This window comes from Anas platyrhynchos, chromosome 2 (assembly GCF_047663525.1).
Source record: "Anas platyrhynchos isolate ZD024472 breed Pekin duck chromosome 2, IASCAAS_PekinDuck_T2T, whole genome shotgun sequence".
NCBI lineage: Eukaryota > Metazoa > Chordata > Aves > Anseriformes > Anatidae > Anas > Anas platyrhynchos.
Window position 1 is genome coordinate 102,151,324 of NC_092588.1, and position 23,824 is coordinate 102,175,147.

Here is a 23,824-nt window from a genome sequence, read left to right on the forward strand (position 1 = left end):
TCTGCACAATTTCCCTTGACTAAAACAACTGAAACTGGTAAAAATTGCAAATAAATTAATAAAAAAGCAAATCCTGCTGCTCTCATTTAATTGTCAGTGATGCCTGCTAGCAATAAGTTTGTCAGTCTTTAATGGTAGTCTCCACAGAAGCCCCAAAACTGAAGACATCTATGGATTCTACCATGGCAGAGCCTTTAAAAATTTGCATTTGAAGTGAACTAAATAATATTGTCCCCAGCGAAGCTTTATGATACTAAGGTAGTCACAACTGCATCAGGCAACAGAATCTAAGAGAAAGTAAAAAGTCACCTAGAATTTTGTTCAGAGAAGGAAGAAAACACTCCTATGAACAGATTATTCAGTATTTGTTTTTAGGTAGATTCTCAAACTCCATTGTAGCCAGTGATGGAAATCTGAACTCTATAAACACTTTTCTAAAACAGCTTAAGAAGGTTTATGAAGTGTTAAGGAAAAGTTTCCATAAATGAGTAAAAATGACATTTTGAAAACAGTGAGAGTCAGATGGTAACCACTGCTAGGAAACTGTCTGAATTTGTGTATGTGTGCATACTTTGAAGAATTGGGTCCTAAGTGATCTGGTTATTTAAAATCCCATTTTAGAAGAGACCTGCCTACTTAAAAGTCTATTCCTCTGAACTTCCACAAAAGGAGTCACATTATGCTATACAGTGTTTTTGATGTCCATAAGTCTAAGAGGAAATATATAAACAAATATAGATTTTACTACAGTTTTAACTTGTGGATTTTAATTATCAGCTAGTGAGTAGAACTCAGCTTTCATAATATGCACAAGCGATTAATGCTCTTATCACCAGCTTGGCGGCAAAACCCACTGCAGTGAGACTTTTTGGGACAGACTAGCTTAGGCCTCTAGATGAGCCACAAACTTGCCTCCCCATACTTAAAACCTTTGAGGAGCAAATGGATAGATACCCAGGAAAACAGAAACAAAAAACTGAGAATAGTAACTGCAGTGGGACAGAAGAACCTACTTGTGCATAAAGGCCTGCCTATGAAAACAAGGATAATGGTCTAAACTGCCAATTTATACTCATTCCAGCCTTGCTTTTCAAATATTGCATACTTATATTACACCAGGAACAGTTTCTCTGAGCTTCTGTGGCACTACTTTAAAAAGCTAAGGATATATGCATGGCTTTGCAGACCCACATAGAGAAATTCACTCCAGCAGAGCAGGCAGATGTGCCATTAGTCATGCTTTAAAGACTTAAGTGGGACATAAATGATACATATTTTCTTACACAGGTTGTGTACACAGACATACATTCCAATAGCATTGTTAATGCTATTTGAAGTATTTTTAGAAATGCTTTGCATTCAGTGGTTAGTAAAAAAAAAAAAAAAAATATCTGTGCTTCAATTGACATCTTAAAGGAATATTTAGAAACTTTACTACCGTTTTCCCTGAGGCCCTTCCCACGATAGCTGTAATACTGAGACATGGAAGGTTAATTAGTGAATATTTGTAAAAGACTTTGAAGATGAAAAGCTTTTTTTCTCCCCTTTTTTCTTTCTCTCTCTTTTTTTTTTTTTCCTTTATGCTAAACATGCTGGCGGTTATGAAGGTGGGTTTTCTTATATCTTTGTTTTGCATGCTGCACTGAAGTGGTTTGCTATGAGTCCAGTTTATTGTCAGATTTTCAGAGGCAATTTTACCAGCTCCACTTTGTGAGTGTACCATCTGCTTTTTGTTATGCTAATGCCTCTCTCATGGGTTTACACTACCAAGGGTGCGGGGTGATGCAGGAGGAAGCCAGGCTCAAGTGCAAAGTTACACACCACCAGCAACCACCACTGTGGACCAAACTGCAACACCACCCTGTTTGTAACATTAATGCCCATCAGAGTTTCCCCTTGACTTCACAAAACATGACCTTGCAACCTAGGAAGTGAAGCTCGTTGAACAAGATCTGCGTGAATAACTCTTGTTGAAAATTTCAACCCACACTGATGATCCTTCTAGACAACCTGCTCTAGGTGGCCCTTCTTGAGTGGGGGGCTGGAACAGAGGTCCTCCAGAGGTTCCATCCAACCTCAACCATTCTGTGATTCTGTTCTGCTTAGCATAATACTGTCTGTTGTGAGATAGAAAAGATGTGACAACAGTTTTGCCATTGGCAGGTTAGACAAAAACCTTCCTTCCATATAACTCCATACAAAATAACAATATTTAGGGTAAAGAACCAAGTACTAAACAACGTGCATTACAGTGTCTTCTGTTCATTTGAACACAAGGGCTCGGCAATAACAGCAGGAATCAAGTCTAATTCTCAGAACTTTCTGCTGTTTTAATCAAGATACTAGTCTTTCCCTTCATTACACTCAACAGGCCCTTCTTTATCAACCATGTAAGCTTGCACAGGAACTGAAGCATGTAACAAGGCAAAGAGCAGTCTCCATCACACAAAATAGATTATATTTTTATATTTAATAAAGTAGCTAATACTATTCTGCCAGCAATCTTGATAAGCATAATTTATTAAACTTTCACTATGTGAGGCCACATTGTTGTGTTGGAAAACTTTATACCTAATAGAAGTAGGTTTGTGAAACAGGTTATATAGGTACAAATATGTTTTGGGGCATTTACACATTTGAATATGTTTATAGCTAAGACTAGAGTTTTCCTTGAGAAGATGCAAATAGAAATTATTAGACTTCATCTTAGTCACTGCCAGTTCCTTGGCTGGTTGTTGCTTCATTTGCCAGCCCTGGTTCTGCATATGCTGAAGTGAGTCTTCCCTATAAAAAGCAGCTATGACAGAAAAAGATCATTAAGAAAAGCATCAGTGTTGCTAAGAAACTTTGTGCTGAGATGGTACAATGCACAGAATAATAATTTCTAAAGATATATATTTCTTCTCAATGAAAAACACAACACATTTCCCCAGTGAAGACCAAATTCACAGCTGAGCAGCCTTTTTAGCCCAACCTGTATTAAAACACTAATTGTATAGTAATATGATGTTGAAGTGAAATGGTATAATTCTATCTTTTTCTTGAAATTATATTATACATTATCATTGCAAGTTTATTGAACACTGATTTCTCACCATCTGTGGGAAAGTAGTCACTGTCTACATATTTATGTTTTCAATAAAAAAAAGAGTGTCCCTATTATATGTCTCAAGGTAAATATTGTAGTTAACTTAATAGAGGATAAACCATAAGGTCATAAACTGATGTAAAGCACCATTGGCTCAGTGGATTTAAGTCAGCAGGGCTCCAATTGGACCCCATTGCTTTATACTACCTGGAGAGCTGAAGCAGCCACAGCAATAGGGAATAATTTTTCTGCTTGGTGAATGAGAGTAAATCACCAAAAGCGTTTCAAGTATGGCTGGAGCCAGGCTTGCCCTATAGTTTCCACCAGTATTGTTAAAATTCTGTCTGTGTCATCAGATCAAAGGTCAGTTTGGCAAAATGTCATTCCTCTCCCAGTGGCTAAAATGTAGTGTTAAAGGAGTGTGTGAAAAGGAGGACATGTATCCTCCTGGGGTAATGCAGTTTGCAATAAACCTAGTTATTGATTTCCTGATAGCAGCTGCGTAATATTTTGGTGCTTCGTTATGTGAGAAAGCATAAATTCATGTTGTGATCATTAGAGTAGTTTGGAATAGATGTTAATAATTAATAGCAGTCTTTCCACCCAAGAAAATTTTCTGGGTAATCGTTTTGAATGATAACTTCAATACTCAGTAACCCAGCATTCAGGATGAAGTGTCATATATGAATGCTTTAAACACTCTTTGAGGTAGTATCTTCTTTATGTAAGCAGCTTATAGGCTTGCAAAATAGTTAATTGCATCCTTCAAGAGACTATATATGTGCCTATGCCCTTTTCTACCTGCTGAACAAACCTCTTTGCAAGAAGTTGGGTAGACCTGTGTGGTGCCAGGAGTTGGACCTGGTGATCCTTATGGGTCCCTTCCAACTTAGTATATTCTATGATTCTAATTAGACCCGAAGACCACATATTCAGCATCTCTTTGCAAAAGTCACATTCAGTAAAGGGGTTTGTTTTCCAAGCAAGGTCTGATAGATTTCCATTCTCCTCTGATGAAGAAACAAGTCCAAAAAATAAACAAAATATCTGAAGAGTACTCAAACAACTCCCCACTTTTCTTTAAAACACCAGTTTCTCCCTCCCCACCAAGTCTGTTAAAGAGCCTCTGACTTGTCTTATCTCATCCTTCCTCCAAGTTCTCTCTCCCTCCTTAAGAAGGATGCTCTTCTTCCATCCTGACAACTCTTATGCAGCTACATGAAAACCTATTATCTCCCTCCCTATTAGGCAAACCCACACCAGCCTGGTTTGCATTTCTTTATCTCATTTTCCTGTTGTACTATACATTTTCCTACCTTCCAGGGTTGTTGTGAACCTAAATTTTTGTTGCTCACTGTGAAGCAGCCAGTGTCACCATGGAGGTCTCTGCAGGATTACTTTGGGTTGTCTAAATGTGCCATTTCTACTCTCCTGTCTCTTGACACTCGCTTCCCTTTGTAACCAGCTTGCTGAAAATCCTCCAGGCTATCCCCACTGCCAGCATCTCAACGGGCCCATCTCTTGCTACATAATGATTTTAAGCTTCCCAGGGACCGTTGTCCCCTTGGGAGAGGTGCCCAATTGGTCTGAACCAGCTTTTACTGAAGGAAAGCATCAGAGAAGCCACTGTAATTAGCTCTCTAACAAGGATGCATACAAAGATGAATTTGGCCTCAGTGATACCTCTAATAACTGTTGTTTAATCACATATAGATCACAGTTTCTCCCAGGAATTGCTTGCTGCCTGCCTGCCTTTTTGTATTGATTTCAAAAGCCCATTGCCTCACCACCAGGTAACTAGGAAGGTATATCTTGATGCTGCCTGCTACCTGGTGGGATAACATTCCCTTGGCACACACAGACTTCCTCAGCAGGGGTATCAGCCCACTTGCTTGCTCTTCAAATGATAGTCGAAATATAACAAGCATGGTTTTGCCATACATCAGAGATATGAAAACTGGGAGAAAGCAGTCCACCTTTTGGGAGGAACACAGATCCATGGTCTTATCACTTACGGAGATGTACCTCACAGATGTGTGTGCTGCCCTCTGCAAATACAAAAGGTCCCTAAGAACCCCATTTTTGGAATAAAAGCATCTTGTTACTTTTGCTCACCTACACAGCTGATGTGTGATGGGAATTAAGATTGTTCACTTAACACTTGATCTGAGAAAAATTCAGAGCCTTACCTGCTTATAACTCAATTTCAACATGCTTATTTGCAACAAAACACAAATAATCCAGATTTTTAGGCAAATCTCCATTGTGTTCTGAACCAATAAAACACGTAATAGGAAAAAATTGTATTGCAAGACAGGGGATAATATAATAATTTTTGAAAATATATGGAAGTTTTTACTTTGGAAGGATTACATAAGACCATGACTTTTCACCAAATATATATTTATTTACTTTGCAATATGTCAAATTATGCTGGAATCTCCTCAAATGAAGAAGAAACTCTGGAGAAAGACTACTTCCCACCAGTAGTTTAAAAATCACAAGCCAAAAATGAACCTAATTTCCTTTGTCCTGACATAGCCTGTCTACCTGCATTATTTTAACTCTTCACAGCATTATCTGCACAATATAGCTTCTCTTACATGACACGAAAAATAACGGAGTGCTATGGAAATGGAGTACTTCACAGGAACATGCACAAGAGCTTTTGGGGGCAGAAGGACGTACACTTGTCACCAAGGAGTACAGTCATGTCCTTGGGACACACATTGCCATGTCAGATGTCAGATCTCTTGTGCATGTAATTGCATTGCATATCCACTGAAACTAAGCCATCAGAGAGAAGGATTTATTTTCCATCGGATCAGTGCAGCAACCCTTTACAGCAGCAGCCCGTACTTAGCCTGGATTAAATGTAGCGTGAACCTGTACTCTGAATGGACTGGAAAATAAATTGCCCATGCAAGCTATTTTTCATTTTTTATTTTCTTTCTGCTCTGTTTGCTTGGAGACAGATACTAAAGCTATATATTCGTGTACGGTTTCTTTCTCTTCCAAGAGAGGGCACTGTTAGCCTTCCTTCCACTGCCTTCAACAGCAAGGCTCATTGCAGCACCAGCATGCTTGCTGGGCACGAAGCACCAAGCGCAGGCCCCAGAGCCCATGCAGGCTTCACAAGCTTTCTCTCTAGAAATCTCCGATAGCTTTATGTCCACAATCCCCAAACGGTGGGGCTGTTCACAGGGGACAGGCTGGGAGGACCTCACCACCCTGCTGTGCAAGAGCTGCCTCACTGTTATGTTTCCATCGAGCCCAGCAGGGTTGGGCCTGGCGTGGCTTTGTCTCCATGAGCAGTGGCAGAGGTCACACATTGCTGTATTTTTTATCCACCATCACTAAATTCACAAACAACTCCGGTGCTTTTGATGATTCAACGACTAGACAGAAACCGATACAGCCAGCTGTGACTCCTATTAACTGCACTTTGACTTGTTAAGAGTGCCAGTACAAATACAGCTACATAAAACGTCTGTGAGGGAAAAACAGCCATCTCCTGTATCATCATAGCTCCCACCTGAGAGGGATGGAGACCTGTGAAGTTTACTGCAACCCATATCTGTACTCAAAAGGAACAAATGAGAAGGAAAAAACAACCAACAGAAGAAAACCCAGCTCATACGATACTAGATACAGAAGACAAATAAATCACTATTTCTGAGCTGGTTTAGTTTCACAGGGCTGTAACTCACCGAAAGCAGCAGCCTCTGGGGTTAACACATGCATTAAATGATGTTCCTTCTGCTCTCTTCATAAAGCAAGAGGTTTTAAAGCAAAAGGCTTTCTGAAATAGGAGCTCTGGTGTTAAACACCACACAGATGGTGCTTATTAGAGAGATTTCAGTTCCCAGCGAAAAATTTAAAGCACCACCTAATCTCTATCTAACTCCAGCTCCTCTCCTAAATAAAGAGTAGCAATAATCTACATTTTGGGTCTGGGGGCTTACTGCTGAGTGTATGTACTTCCAGGTGGGCTCCAAGTGGGCCACCTTGACCCACAGGGAGGAAGCCCAACCACCCCACCAAGCACCCTGCACAGGATGTGTCCCTTGGTGCCTGCAGTCCCCGTGGCATTGCTCTTGGTGGGTCTGCCATGAGTCTGCCTCTGGTGGGCACCAACATTTGATCAGAGCCCATCTCTGTCAACAAACATAATGCAATTTCAAGGAGGCTGAGCTGGTGGATTAGTAAGCGCCAACCTCGATGCCACATGGAGAAATGTTCTTCTGCTAGTGAGCCCTTGGCATGAGCTGCGTGGCTGCCACCAGTGTTGGGACAGAAAACCTGGCCACACAGACAGGATGGCTTGGTCCAGCTCTCCCATCTTCAGCGATGGACTGCACATGTAGGTCTGTCCTGGGCACTGCAGTAGGTGGTCTGGCTGTGGCTGTGGGCCTCCTCAGAGTGTGTCAGCTCTTACTGGCTATCCTGGAAATTTCTTACATGATCTGATGCAATTGTTGCTTGTTAAATGAGTTCCCTAAAGGTTTGCTTTGCTCTATCCCAGCATGAGTTTAGGAGTAGTAAAGGGCATGGCTTGATCAGTGCTGCTGAGGATAATGATGGAAGGATATGGCAGAGACTTGCCTTCCTCTCCTATCTTTAAATAGCAATTTTCTTTATCTTATCTTAACCTATCATATCCTGTGCAGGCAGATAGGGGGATTACACTGCAGCTGTGTTTCTTTGGCTGTCTTGTGCTATTGCATCCTTTGTCACTTTTTATATTTTAGTTATTTGAACTGAGATCAGTGGAATTTCTGAATGCTTATTCTTCCCAAATATCCACACATTTTTATACCCACCCCATTCTTTAGCAGGGGAATTTATCTCCATCAGTGTCTCCATCTCTCTGAGTATTGCTGTGCCTTTAATTTCCTACATGTGAAATACAGGGAAGAGCAGTTTCCTGCCTGATAAAGAAGGCTTTTAAATCTATCTGTAAATGGTTTTGTGATCTTCACATAGGAAATTAATGGACATATATGTTTCATTTTCCTTTTGAAGTTAATAATATTAATACTAACATATGTACATACAGTCTTCCCAAGGCAGGTGATCACTAAAGAGGGAAAACAAAACAAAACAAAAAAAAAAAACAACAAAAAAATGCTCCCAAACAGCAAAGATTTATTTAATTACTTTTATTAAAATAAAAATATCATGCATTAATACGCATTAGACATTTCTGAGAACCAGTAATATGAAGATTAAGACTACATCATTTCTGCATAAAATAAGTTGAGCTGGTAAAAATGCAGCCTAGTATTGGAAGGGACTGGATGGAAAGATGAAAATGAGAAAGGTGCTGTAGTGGCTTTTTTTTTTTTTTTCTCCTGTGTACAAAGTTAATCTATAAAGACAGAAATTATTTAATTTACTAATGACAATACCAGGGACTCATCCAGGCTGAACATGTACTGTCAGTTCCAGCTCCTCTCTTCTTTAGTGTCTTGTAGACCCAATGTATTTTGCTGTTACATTTATGACCCTGCAATTCCTGTTGTATGCTACGTGTTCCACCAGTTGGATAATTAAACACCAATATTCGGGGGACCCTGAGGCTTTATTTGTCTGGCTTTGCTAACAGAATTTCTCTTTCTTGCTAGTGTCATATAATAATGTAAATGTTTTGCATGTATGTGACTCTAGTTGAGACTTTGACTTTCCTTACCAGAGTCCTGCTGCAATGCTGTTGCACAACACATGACTATGAAATTCACAGATGGCCAGAAGTATGGCTTCATAAGCCAAATGTAATATGGATGAGAATTTGAGGGATTGCTTTGACTGTGCTTCTGCTTTTGCCATAAAACTGAAGTGAGAACCTGCCATGCATTTTGAAAGAGCAGCTTTTATTAGCGCCCTGATAAGCAGCACCTGGGCTTTCATATTGCACTTCCAATTTTCACAATTGTTAGCTGTATTATTGCTCACATTATGGAACTCCAGTACCGTATGTGGAGAGAGGCCAAAGAGTCTTGGAGAGAAGAAAGGGTCTTGTTATTAGTTTCACTAAGCTCTGGATAAATCCCCAGGGTGACAACTTGTACGAAAATCTAAGTCAACCAATAAAGAACCCTTATTGTGAGTTCCTGTCTGGCTAAAAACCCTACAAGCTACCCACTGATTTTTCTTCCCCCCAAATGCAACAGTATATTACAATAGAGTTCTCCAAAAATTAAAAACAATTAAAAAGAATAATATACACCTCATTTTTTATCTCTCAATATACAAACAATCTTTGATCAACAGTATAAACTATTAAACCATATAAAAGTCGAGAGTTTCTTATTGTACAAATAGTGCTTTCATAGTTGAGTAACTTTACAATGCTGCAAGGTACCGTCCGTATCTATGGGTATATTGCTTGACAGTTCATTAAAACCAAAACATTATTCCTTATACTCAATTGATTGCATCAATACAAAGCAGCCTAAAATGGGGCAATGGATCCATAGGATCTCTCGTTATCAAAATCACTCAACATTAGCCTTGTTTTATACTCTCAGTGAAATCAAGTCAAACATCCCATTAATTTCAAGGGGAACAGTGTTAGGAATGTAGGATTAAAAAGAAACCTAGGTATGTGAGCCAACCTTCCTACCATTGTAGACGACTACTTCACATATTCCCTTTCATAAAATGTGAGGATAGCACTGATGGTATTTGAAATTCCACAGTCTTCAGATAGATTGTGAGAGGTCAGGAGAATGGTTTGGCTAAATTCCAGAGTGACTGGAAAAGATGTACCGTATCAGCTACATGGCAAGAAAACCTTCAGCAAGTCTGGTTGATAGGTTCACAGCTGTGGTTTTGATTTTTTTTTTCCACTTTATTAATTAGAAAATCCATTACTTCAAAAAGAAAGGTACAGAGAGACCGCAAAACCCACTCTGTCTTGCATCCAGACAGCCTCATCTGCAACAAAGCTGAAACACATAAGAGGACAAGAGCAAAACTGATGATGGAGCACCAGCATCAAGTCTTGGCCAAAGGTATTTTGCCTGCTGACTGCAGGGGTGCAGGTGATGTGTCTTTTGCCAGCCAGGTCCTCTGTTCTCTCTTTTTCATCAGGAAACCTTTTTCTCTGATGTTACTGAGGGTTTCCTTGACCACTACCTGTGGTACAGCCTACTGTCTCCACACTTTCTCTCCTTGTCCGCTTCATCTTCCCATGTAAAAGAATGAGGGATTTATGTGCAGTACCTCTTACTCATATGAATGAGCTATAATGTTCAGTCCACCAGGCTATGCTAACACAGGTGATCTGCAAATACACACAACGCCCAAAGTAGGCAAAACATGTGACAGAAAGTAAAGCCTATCATGGAAGTGCCATGATTTCAACTCCCCCTCACAATTAAAGTAATACATAACCCAAAGTATTATCATTTTAAACTCTCACTGCCAGCCTACACACTTCCTCACATAAAAAGTAGTTATCTAATCATCTCATCTTCACATCATTGTATTTTTTCCTGATGTTGAGCCAAAGCATAAAGTATTTGTTTATTTTTTTCTTGTGTCTTTGTTTTACAATTGTATTCAATAGACAATGAATCAAAAATGTGTAGAGGTCATAGATCTGGCCCTGAAGTGTTACCTGGTCCTGATATTTGGTTTAGTTTTCTATGGACAGGCCTCATCCTCCTGTCAAGTCCTCCTGGCACAGTGGCACTATGGCCCAGTCCCAATGAGTTCTGCAGATTTTCCCAGTAATGAGATGCTGTGGAAGTGGTTGGTGATCAATACCCTATTCCTTTAAAGCAAGAAAACAAGACATTATATCTTTGGTCCTAATGCAGCCTATTTAGAAAGCTACTTAAAGGTGTCGTGTTTTTCTTTTATATAAACTTTCTATTTTTTTAAAGGCTCCTTATAAAGTTGTATGTTGGAACAAAGAGATAAAACTTACAAAAAGAACACTAGAAAATGGGATTCCCATATAGAAAATTGAATCAGTGGTGATAAAACATTACAAAGCATTCTTGCTAAGTGTTATACACAGAGTTTGACACTTCATCAGTATACAGTTTTCATCAGGAGGAGGGCACAGGTACATTTTCATACTTTGTCCTGATTCAACATTTTTTCATGGAGAAACATGGGGAGAAATAAAAGCCGGCATCCTGTAACACCTCATCTGGAGAGGCAGCAGTCATACTAATAGAATGTGTTGAACTCTGAATCTGAAAAATGAGTGCTTGTCTGGAAATGCAAAGTTTCTCACTGGCATCCTGGAGCACCCCCAGACAGCCCAAGGACACACCAGGCACCTTGTCATGGGACCTGCTTGAGCTGCGTGGGGTCCTGTGACATTGCCACAGCCCTGGCTGCACCCTCCAGGCTTGGGGTGAGAGTCATCCCATAGCACAAAGGCTGAGCATGCTGGGTTTTGCACAGGCAATCTCTGCAGAAATGCAGTGGACTTCTTTTCATTCTGGCAGTGGGAAGAAGTGTGTGCATCTATCCACTCTCACCCACGCGTGCAGTAACAGTCAATGGTTTCAGTGATGTCCTTTGGCAAATTTGGCAGCTGTCTTGGGATGGATTAGCTGGCCATGCCCCAAACCTGGCATTACTCTCCCTGCACAAGCCCCTTCCTTTCAAATAAACCATGAGAGCATATATTGTAATGCTGGACGTTCACACAGCCATCTGACTGTGACCTGGGGGGACAGGGAAGCACCCTGAGATGTTCCAAAACCACAAGGCACAGTGTCTATTTCCAACTGCTTTCTCTGGAAAACTCACTGTGCAGTAGCCTGTCAGCTGGAAAAAAGAGTAAGATCCCACCCTCTAAGATGGATTTACCCTACCAGAAGTATTGCAACATGAAGGAGATTTCCCAAGCCAACTCCCTTTGCAGCAGAAGAAAACAACCCAAGGCCCAAATGAAGTAAAGTGCACTGACAGTGTACACTGGAAAACATCAAAGCAATGTGAAGACTCTTGACTTATATTTTCATATACTGAGCAGTTATTAAAAGTCTCCGAGCATGTAGTGCTTAAATTATTATTGCAAAAACAGTTCCTTGTTAACTGCTGCTTTATGATTAAGAGACAGTGAGCCCTAACTGTGTGTGCTGTCATTTTGCCTTCCATGAGAAATATAGTGAAAATGGAATCTTTATTTTTTGGATTGGTAAGACTCTGCTAGCGTTTAACAGTGACTGTGGCTGTTACATTTCCCTATTTAGTTGCATTTTAAAAAACGGTATTTTATACCCACACCTCCTTGGAGACAACGGCAGAAGTTTTAAGTTATTTTTGGATGCTGATTTACGTAAGCTCTCAGTGCATTTATGTTTTTCTAGTATTTGAAAAAAAACCACAACTTCTGTGTCCCATTCAATAGCCTGCATTCTGTACAACACTGCATCAGCAAGGTGGTCCCATGACCCCCTCCCTGAAACCGCTGCCTGACCATGTTTGCTTTTACAAGCAACTGTGATGTGCATGGGGCTATTTGCTGTTAGATGGTCTATGACCTGCAGTGGGGTAAAAAAAGCCAACAAAGAAACAACAGCAAAAACAAAAAACAATATTTCAGCTACTTTTTTTTTTTTCTTTTCTGTTTTTTCATCTCAGTGGCAATGGTTGGCTACCTTGCTAATGCCTGTTATCCTACAAGTACCACTACCCTGTAGCACCTGTGCCTCCAGCAACAGCCTTGGAGCTATGCACTCCCAGTGCCACTGTATCTGCTCCTCGAGGCACTGCCAATTTATCATTTGCTGGCTTTTGAATCATTACTGAGCTGCCTATTTACATATCGTGGCTTACAAGGTACATATTTACTAGAATTATTTCACAATTCAGCTAATCCCACAAATCTGGAATCTTCCTGTATGCTTATATCAAGAGCTTGTAGTCCTAGATCCTCTCTCTTACTTTTCTCATCAGAAACAATGTATTCCAAAAATTATGATCTTTCAAATTTACATTGTTTAATTTTAGATGAATTTCCCTTACTAGTAAATAAGACCCTTACTAGTAATGAGTCTCTACTGAATTCCTCCTAAATTACTTTAAAAAGGCAAGCAAATCAACCTTTATTAAATAATTTTCATGCTACATAATGCTGGTGATACATATTGCCACTTCTCAGTGGCTTTCTTGTTTTAGATAGAAGGTTAAATCAAAACACCAGTACATTCTTCTGTGCAATAGCATTGGAAAGATCCTGCGGGAGAACTTGCACTGTATGATTTTCTAGTGTTCTGCTTAGAGACATAACAGATTTAGCAATCTGAAAATTATCCATGATTTCTGTTAAAATACATTTTCGTTTTATTTACATTCCTCTTGGGGTAGTGGGTGGAGAGAAAAGCACTGCCTGTGCATACAGGCTGCACACTTGTGAGAGCAACAGAACAAATCTGCTCTCAGGAATTCACGGAGTAATCTGCCACAAGTTGGACATAGGAACTGAATTTTGGTTATTGTCTTAAACACAAACAAGTAATAATCAAATACTGCATCTTCCGTAGTGCTGTGGCTAGGACTTGGTTTCACTGACACAAATCTGTGAAACAGCACACCAGGACTACCATTGGATTTTGACCAAATATACTTCTTTACCCCAAACTGCAGTGTGGCTGATGAACTACAGCACGCACAGAAGTTACTAACACATTTTCCACTGCATTACTCTTAAAAAGGGTCATTTCACATGACCACTCTTCTCCTTTACTCCTCAATAAATCTGTAAAACCAATGTTCTAAGGATTTTCTGCTTGATCCTGGGGTCCAGATGCAATACTTAAACTGAAGCACGCACTGAGAGACTCCAAGCACAGTGGCAGCACACATTTAACAATTTCTTGCTACTTAAAGTGCTACCTCAAGTAAGTTCCCAACACTTAACTAGTTAATGGCCTTCGTACCAGAATTGCCAAATGTGCATTTGATTTCTGAGCTAATGATTTGATTAAAATAGCACTGCCAAGCTGCTTCTAAGTTACTGGCTGAATTCACGCTTTGGGCATTTTACTCCTACTACCTTCATAAGAAATGTTAATGACGGAGGAGTTTAAGTTCTGTAACAGGGGTCCCTCGAAAGAATAGCTGTTTCACTTACTGTGATTAACACACTGTTAACACACAGGGTCTATATACTTACTATTAAGCTAAAATTCTAGCTTTGGCTGGTCTGCCTCTTCCACACTGGTAACAGACCAGGATGGGTGTTTAAAGAAGCAGTAGGCAGCCCTGTGTTTCAGAAGAAGACAACTTTTTCTGTCGCTCCAGATTACTCTTCCTTTCCTTAAAGCATTTTCACTGCTCCTCCTGCACTGACAGGGGCTATAAAAGGTTAACCCAAGCGGGAGGTACAATGTGAAAATAGCCTCAGCCTCTGCCCCGTGTCTTGATACTGCAATTTGCTGTATTCTGCCTGGAAGTGCAGAAAGTGTAACGCTGACACCACCCTTTTCTTTGCCAAATTATATACAGGATGATTTCTGCTCGGAGTCCCTTTAAGAAGGGAAATAAAAGTGCTCGGCTAGAGCTACCTGTGTTTCTTGCCCTAGTCAAGTTTAATTTAGTATAGTGCATCCTGTGTGTCTCATGAATGCTCCAATTTGCCACCATTTGCATTTCCTTGACATTTAATTAAAGACTGTTAAACATTATTTGACACTTCATTTTTCAGTTTTCAACATCTTTAACAGTTTTGTCGAAGAAAGACATTTTGACATCTCTACAGCTCCTACAAAATGGATCAGAAAAACGTCTTGTGTTTGACCATTAGAAAACCGAGCAGTGAGCACTTTATAAACATCTATAAATGATTCTGTGCTGAGTTCCTCCTGTCTGCTTTTAGCAGTAGTGGTCAGTAGGTGATGTGTCCTGCCGTTTGCTCCTCATGCTAGTTTTCCCCAGAGCGATCCGCCCCATCCTGCTATGGACAGAATCTCCCATACGTCCCCCAGATGCACTTTTCCTGTTCGTGCCAAGAAGCAGTATATGGAGCCAATTTGTAAAAATCCGGTGGTTTGGAATAACTTTTTCCGTTCCAGGAATTTTGGAAAACTATTTAGTAACATTATTTTTCTTCCTGCTGGTGATCTGAGCACCACATAACAGACCAGCAGTACAAGCATCTGATCTTGTAAAAGATCCAAAAATTCTGTTAAGAAACATTTATAAAAATACATGCTGTAGAAAGGAATTTGACTGTACAATGTGTACAGCTCTCAAGTTCATCCCAGAGTGGCTTCTTACCATGCTACCATTTGAAAACAAAAGGAATGCATCCATATTTCTCCTGTACAGGTAGATCTTGCTCCATTTCAACACGCATCTCAGTGCAGGGCTGGCACCTCAGTTAATACGTGGAAATGGGCAAGAAAAGACCCAAGCTGTCCTGTTAGATGGGCTTTGCAGTTTCAGCCCACGCGCTGAAAAGGGAAGGTGTGCTTATTGATGCATTGTGGTTGCCATTCACGCTGAGCAGAGTCTGTTCTTGCAGCAGCCAGGTGATTCACCACGAGTCTGACTTGCCTCGCTGCAAGAAGAAATTCTCTATGGTCATGCCGAAGCTTCAATGTATTCACTTTTTGGTGCTGCTACCCTCAAGTACTCTGGGTTTTCTGCCGCAGGAACTTTCAAGAGACCGTTAGGTTTCGTTTCCTTCGGTAAGAAGTCCTGCTGGTAGTCAGGATTGTCCAGATTTATTTGGTGGTTACCTGACTGGATCCAGTAAGGAGAGCTCTCAAAGACTGTTTTAGCCAGCGGAGACTGGTTGGTGTTGAGATACTCGGGGTTGTCCACGGCTGTGCTGTGGGAATTCTGGTAGCTCGAGTCCGTGGGGAGCTTTGAGTTTGCTGTGAGGCAGATGTTGTTGTAGATCGGATTCTGGACCATTGCGGTAGATGGTTTCTTGGGCATCAACTGGTTTACATACTCTGGAGTTAAAAACAGACAAATGAGATACTGAAAATGTAGACGTGTAACTAGTGCACCCGTTTGCATCACTCGAGGCGCAGTTTTAACCAAGCTGCACCACGCTTTCGCACACAGCATCTCACCAAACTTCCCAGCTTTGCATTAGGAGGGGAAGAGAGCCAAATACAGCGACTGCCATGCTGTGGCACAAAGCGCACCACCCTGGAGTACACCTTCAGGAGTTCAGTGTTCAAAACAGCAGAAGGATGACTGACCACGAGACTGCTAAATAGCTACTGCTGATTTTAGTGTTGTGTGGGTGGCTATGTCCCAGATACTGTTCTGAAATTTCAGTCAGGAAGTTTGGCTGCCAGAAGCCATTTCCCTTGAAAAATGCCTAAAGACAAGGGAAATACCTTGAAAATACAGGATAGGCAGCAAGAGAGACTCCACATCTCGCTTACATGCCATCCCTTGCAGGATCTATCAGTCTTTTCAGCTGTTTTTTTTGGGGGAAGGGATAGAAGGTTGATTTTTTTTATTTTATTTTTACATCAAAAGTTACTGCTTAACCCAGCAACAACTCCTTCCACACTTTCTGGCTTGCTCTACAACTACCCACGCTGTAAGTAAATGGGAAACTGTGAGCTTCCTTTTGTGTATCAACATCTGAAAGCAGTGACACTACCAGAAAACTGTTTGTATTGCAGAAAGGGCTTTAAGGGTGAAAAACATTTTTACAGGCTATTTTCTGAAGTAGTAGAAGGCTTCAAACATACACCCACACACACCCAAACTCCCCAGCCTGATGGCACACATGGCAAACATGAGGAACCTGGCTTGTTAAGGAACTGAAATGAGAGGTGGCCAGGAAAGTATAAGAAAGGATATGCGCATCCATTTTCATTCTTGCTTACTAAGCAAAAAAAAGCAGGAAGCATTTGGACTGCTTCCTTTCTCTAGAAGAAGGAAAACGACTATATTCAAGCAAGAATCTTAAGGAATATAACCAAATGCTTGTGAATGAATAGCTCTGGGATGGACACACAGGAGAGGTACTCACCTGGAGCAGGCAGAAAGCCATCATCTATGCTGTCCTCCAAGAAGTTGCCTGTTGGATCTGAGCTGTACCTCTGGACAAAGCTGTCTTCCCTCACTGGGTGCCCCTGCTAGGTTGGGAGTGCAGAAAATCAGTATTGAAGAGACTGTTTTGTAGAAGCTTATTCGCATAAATGATGTATAAATGGAGGGAGGGGAGTTTCAATAGGAAAATGACCTCAGAGTGCTACTCCTCTTTTACAAGTCACCCCACTTACCCCATTTCTGTCGATGCAGGTTGTAGCAGAGTTGTTGCTAGTAGCGCTCTTTTAAAAAGAGAGAGAGAGAAAATATAGGCATCATGAGAAATGCTTCACTCTCAAATTGCTTTTTCTGTTATCAGAGAGGAAATGCTTCCTACCAATGAACTCAAGAGAGGAGTCCGGGATGTAGATGGACTGTTGAAGAAGCCCTGGTGTGGGACGAGATACTCATCTGCATCCACAATGTCTTCCATGTCCTCCTCCTCCATCAGAGTGCGATAAAACTTGGAATCTGTAGGGCTGGGCAAGTGCATCCTTTCGTCTCCCTGTGAGAGAAATCAGTGTGAGAAAGGACTCGCAGGCTCCCTCCGAGCGCTTGTTCTCTAAGACACAAAGAAATTCAGTAAGAAGCCCAAGATGCAATATTTTGATCTGCTTACTTAACCAAATTTACCTAGAATTTAGGAGAATTTGGGTCTGCGATGTCTATACTGCTGTAAAGTATCTGCATTTTTAAGAGGTTCAAACTCTGTTCTCCTCTAATGATTGCAGTATGTTACTGGGCATAGGCTGGGACCAGTACAAAGAAAATATTGACTGGTCTCGAAATTCTGTGTGGGGTTCTAGCTAAGCTGGTTAAGACATGGAAGGAAACAGTAGAACTTGGCCTTATATTATCAGCATGTGTTAAATGCTAATTGCAATACATTTTCTCAACTCATGCTGTTACTGAGCGTGAGCTCTCACTGCAGAGAGCATCACGAACAGCTCAGCTCTGTTTCCTTTTATTGTCAGAGCCAGAGAGGATGTTCAAAATCTATTCTGCAACTGCTCTCACTTTCCTAAATGGCTTCCCTTTCCACATCATGTTTCAGCAAACACTTAACAGGAAATAATCCTTCATCGGCAGGGAGATAAACAGTCCAACAGATTCTTATTCTCTGAAATAGGAAGCTCTGTCATTTCAGTCAGCTTTTGCTCCCTTGCATCTATGCCATTTATACTGTATCTTTTAGTTTCAAGTAAATGCCAATAAAACAAAACCTTTTGCTGCAGCACCCAGCAGTGGTACAGGCAGGAGAAATCATTCTGCCCCAGCAGGAAGCATGCCATTAGAACATGGGCCCGTGGGGTCTGGCTTCTTTTAAGTGGAAAAAAAAAAAAACATTTGTGGAAAACCTGTCCAAGCCAGGAATATGTTTTCCTACGTGTTATAAATCATTTTGGGCCTCATATTAAATGCCCATCAGACATGTTACTGCTGTGGGGTTTCCTACCTGTATAACAAGATAGCGTGGAGGGTCACGGGCCATTTTGGAGAACTCCGCGATCAGCTCACGGAACTTGGGTCGGCTGTCTGCATCGATCATCCAGCCTGGTGGGACAGCAGGGAGAGCAATGCACAGTTAAAGTTACTTTGGCAATCAAACACAGAACTTGAAATAAAGCATACATGCATGGTACAAAGAAAGTTCATTCGCCAGCCACTAGCTGGTGTGAATTTCAGCATTTAAAATGCATGCCTGGCAGTTTTGGAAGAATGATGGAGGTAGTAAAACAGTGCTGGAAAACTGCGCAGGTGCTCCAGGAGTCCCCAGAAGTGCTGCACTACCGTGTGCTCATGGTAGCATGGCTCCTATTTCAGCAACAGGTACAGTTTGCTCCAATGAGAAGGTCTTAAATGCCACCTAGTGGGCTGCCTCTCAGCATCCTCACAAACACTAGTGAGCAGGGATGCAGCCCAGTCCCAGCTTAGGGGATATGTAGGAAGCAAGGTAATAATCTGACATTCTAGCAGCTGACATAGATGAAAAAGGGGATTGGGATTCAGAAGCCCTTTGCTGTGCCCTATCTGGTCAAAAAGTGCTTCAGAGACACCCTACCTCTTGTGCTATTTTACTGCAACAGTTGGTGCTGAAAAGAAGCAACTGAAAAAACAGGGAAGAAATCAGATGAGGAACTCAGGATCTTGAAGTGCATCTGACAGTGCTGTGGTGTCTATGCTCATGGCACTCATCTTGTAAAAGGAGCACACAATCTTTTTCACATAACCATATTTCCATGCCGTTGCCAAGAATTCAGCATATAGAAATGTGATATAATGAAAGCAACAGTGCCACTTTTTGAGCTTAGAGGAGTACCCACAAACCATCCGAACTCACATTTGACCATGATCATGTACACATCGATGGTGCAGATGGGAGGCTGGGGCAAACGCTCGCCCTTCTCCAAGACAGAGGAGATTTCACTAGCAGGGATCCCATCGTAGGGCTTGGACCCGAATGTCATCAGCTCCCAAACTGTTACACCTGCAGGGGGAAAGGAGAAGACAGTGACAGGTTTGGTGGGAGTCAGGGTGCCTGGCTGGGCGCAGAGAGGCAGCAAGAGTGTGTCTGCCTATGAGAGTCAGTGCATACGCAGCAAAGGCATTTTTTGCCATGATTTTAAAGAGAGACAAATTAATAAAACAGGTTGAAATCATACTTCTAGTATCTTAGTGTTGAATGTCCCACAGACTTCCTAGACCCACAGAAAGGAAATACAGGTTATCAACTCCCGACTCAAGCCTAGGAGGTGGTTTTAAAAATGGAAGTTGTCTTTTTGTTTAAAATTATCTCTTTGGAGACGAGCAAGAGCAGTTGTTGAAAGATGTGTAAACCAGCTGCCTCAGTGTCGTTTGCTGACATACCACATACTCTGTGATGTAGCTGTTGTGATTGTCTGGTAGCTTAGGATACAAAACAAGATTTTGGAAGCCAAGATACATAAATGGATTAAGGGGAGCAGAGGCCTTTTTTTAACAGGACACAGGGTTTGACCATCTGTACTAAACATTTTCCAGGAGTATAAGAGAATGCAGAGTGGAAATTTTGCAGCAAGTTTCTCTGTCAAGTTTCCTTTCAGCTCGTCTTTCTTTGAAGTTGACTTATGAAACTATACCAAGTATAAAATGAATTCTCTACGGAGGGTATTGCTTTGATTCCCTTTTTCTGTTGTCCTCTCAATACTGGGACATCCTACCACCTGCCCTGTGCTGAAGCACAGGCAGGTAAGTACTCCAAAACATTTTAGGCTACCAGGTTAGCCACCACCACCAAGTAAGTTTCTGCTATCACCTGAAATAGTGATGGCAGAAAACGGCAGAGTTACACCGATTGACACTACCTGATGGTGTGGCCAATAGTTTTAAGTCTGCCTATTCATTATTCTGCTTTATTGTCTGTCCAGTTCTATTCCACATGAAGATGCTGAAGAAAAGCCTCAGCAGAAGATGACCGCATGGAGTGCAGTCTCCTACCTGCAGCTTCGGTCAGGGAAGAGCTCATCATGTGAAAGCATATTCTGTAAGACACCTTACACCTCACCACCACTCAGTTTTGTGTGAATTTTACTTTGTTGAATAGGTGATTTTGGCCCATGATTTAGGTTTAAACTCTAAATCTTAAGATAACAAAAAGAATAAAGGATGCTGCATAGTCACTGCAATTGTTCCAGAACATCCACAATAATTCTGTTTTTAGACTCACCATAACTCCAGACATCACTTTGATGAGTATAAATCCGGTGTAAAATTGACTCCAAGGCCATCCATTTAATAGGAACCTAGGAAAACAAGCCGTAAGACAGATCAAAATTTTATCAGCAATATTTACCACCAGGTGGTGTTTAAGCCAATAGTTTGGTTGAAGAAAGGAAAATAAAAAACAAAAAGAACACAACCAGCTGAGAGGCAAAGCAGGCAACTTCTGAGTCCCTTATTATTATTCTAATTTATTATGTTGAACCTGGAAATTGTGGAGTTTTAAGTTAATTAGAAATCTTTACAATATTTTTAACAGTCCAATTTATATTTTTTTATCCTTCTCCTATTGTAAGAAATCCAGTCTAAGGTTTATGACAAAGACGGATCTGTGCTCATATGGTTTCCATTTATGGTCTCTGCAATATTTGCAAGCAGCTTCTCTTTAATTTCTCAGCAGGATACATTCCCTCCATCAGCACGTAGTACAACATTGAAGGCGTGTTGAACCAAGTCTGACAGGTCTTTCTTCTGCTATAAATATACAGCATTCCCTTTCTCTTCATAAACTGTACAGTGTTATTGGTGTTGGCTACATGATGAATTCAGACAGGCTTCTTTTTTCAATGTTTTTTTAAATAACCTTGGTTTTTCCCAGACATTCTGGGTGGGAATTTCAAAAGCATTTGTTGCTCTGCTACCTCTGCTCCCACTGCAGTCACACTGGCCTGACGCTGCTCTGGCTGTGCTCAGCGGACTCCCACAGTCTTCAAAGGCAGCAAGCTGAGATTGCAGCTGAGCCCTTTGAAAAGCCCACTCTCTTTTTTTCCTGTTTTTAACAGAAAGACTCATGCATAAGCACAAACACCAACGAACACGCAGCAGTTCATCCATACTCTGGTGCGTTTTACCTTGCCTCCCTCTGCGTGATACTCCTTCTCGTCGGCACCAAGCAGCTTTGCCAGCCCAAAGTCCGTGATTTTCACATGCTGAGGAGTCTTAACAAGGACGTTTCTGGCAGCAAGGTCACGATGCACTAGGCGACGTTCCTCCAAATAGTTCATTCCCTGCAATACAACAGACCAGAGGTTGGCATCCCACATACACACTTTGGGCTCTGAGGCACAATCAAGTTGCCAAACTTCAGCTGCTCAGTGGTAACTGTATGCACACCACCATGTACACACGTTAACCTACCCCTTGTTCAGAAAAAGATTTGCTGTTTTGAATTACGTGATTCTGATTGTTAGGGTGAGGGCATGCATTTGCAGTTAGATGGAGAAGGTGGTGGCTGTGGTCCTGCCCTATAGTAACATTTTTATGGGTCCATATTCCAGCAGAGTCATAGAGAAAAAAAGGATGGCAGCGGGTATAGCAGGGGTTCTTCTAGAATTTAGTTCAAGACACAAAATCAGGATAGCGCTGCCAAATGAGTGGGCAAACCCATTTTTCAGCTGTGCTTGTGCAACCTTGGTGACCCCAGGATAGCGTAGTACAGACAATAACTCTCATCTGCCCTGTGCACACAGGCCAACCTCATTGGGAGCACTTAGATGCAAATGGCCTGAGAGGAATGCAAGTAAAAATAAATTAATCATTCAATATTACCAGTTCTGTGCCTCATTACCATGTACTCTGCCTTCTCAATGCTAACAAATAAGCATATGCTGGAAAGGTGATAAAAGGAAAAGGGTAAAAAAAATAAAATAAAATTATTTTTATGGCTGAGCTCAGAGTTGCATCTATTTTCAAGTTGTCTTTGAAAAGGCAAGTTCTTCCAGTTTCACTGCCTCCCATGATTAGACAGCATTCACCATAGTATACGTGCTGTTTTGGTACAACTTCTCTTGAGGAAGAATAGACTTTTCTCTGGAGTGACTGCAGATCTCTCAGAAGATAAAATGGCTAATTGTGCTGTTTTGACTTTTAAGGCATGAATCTAACATCTGCCTCTCTGACCACAGGGATTATTCTCTGTTCCCTCAACTCCAATCTCTTGGTGTATGGAATCAAAAGTTCACAATTTCTAAGTTTCCTGCAAGATCCTTTCTAAAAACCACAATTATTCCCAGTCGATATATTTCTGCTGGCAGTAGCTTATGTGCTTGTATTTTTATGAAGCGAGAATTAATAAAAAGTGCTTCTCGCCTACAAAATTAACACCAAAACGATCACTGTGATGTGATGACAGAGCACTGGAGGGAGTAATTCCTTTCCAGCCTCCACCCTCTTCCTAAGCCCACTGTTAACCTGGACCACCAGCGAATCCTCCACTGCATTTTCTCAGCAGAACTTCACCCCTGCGCTAAGAGCTGCTCATGTTGCCAAAACAAACCACCCAAACAAACTGGCACAATGCCACCAAGAGTATGCATTTAATTATACAAATATATCCTTAATGAGCAGAACTCTTGAAACAAAAAAATCTTGAGCTGCCGACATAAAACAGACTATCTTAAAAAAAAAATCACATAATCTTGCCCCAGTAGAGCAAAAAAATTCCTGCTAAACATGTATTTCTGCAGAGACTTATTAGGACTCAAAGCTGCTGAAAAGCAGAATATCAGTTTTGCACTCAGCTATTTAAGATGCTGATAGCCAAAAGACTTGTACACATGGATAACCATACACCGGAGACGTTGAACTGCTCATGCAGTAAGTGCAGCAGATCTATAATTTTGTGCAGGCCTGGGATTCAAGCTATTTTCATCATTAAGGATGAGACTAATGTGTTCAGTTACTTCACAGTGTTTTTACACATGGTGTGTATATACTCTGTCATAACATTTTGTCTGAATGACATGGCTGTGTACCTCAGTGAAAGATGATGTTTGCAAAAAAAACAAAGAGAAATTATTTCAAAGCTGTGAAAACAGAAACAAAAAGCTTCACAGTGGACTTGCCTCCCTGCTGGGTAGTTTCCAGACACAAATATACTTGCTACAATTTTTCTCCTTCCCAAAAAAGTACATTTTAAAGAGTCAGAGAAAGTCAAAATATCAG

At 41.1% G+C, this 23,824-nt stretch overlaps 1 protein-coding gene across 2 annotated transcripts in view; it reads right to left on the reverse strand.

The window, feature by feature from the left end:
• Positions 1-8,235: 8,235 nt before the first annotated feature.
• Positions 8,236-23,824, reverse strand: part of EGFR (epidermal growth factor receptor) — a 159,576-nt gene continuing 143,987 nt past the window's right edge. Inside the window, exons 21-28 of one of the 2 annotated variants that reach the window (XM_027451316.3) lie at positions 21,733-21,888; positions 20,829-20,904; positions 19,464-19,610; positions 18,579-18,676; positions 17,460-17,627; positions 17,317-17,364; positions 17,064-17,166; positions 8,236-16,020 (exon numbers count right to left, since the gene is read on the reverse strand). In XM_027451316.3, the coding sequence (XP_027307117.2) occupies positions 15,644-16,020; positions 17,064-17,166; positions 17,317-17,364; positions 17,460-17,627; positions 18,579-18,676; positions 19,464-19,610; positions 20,829-20,904; positions 21,733-21,888 (1,173 nt within the window). In that variant the 3' untranslated portion in view covers positions 8,236-15,643. Of the gene's footprint in view, positions 16,021-17,063; positions 17,170-17,316; positions 17,365-17,459; positions 17,628-18,578; positions 18,677-19,463; positions 19,611-20,828; positions 20,905-21,732; positions 21,889-23,824 lie in introns of both variants that reach the window. The other variant, XM_027451315.3, reaches the window with a different exon arrangement.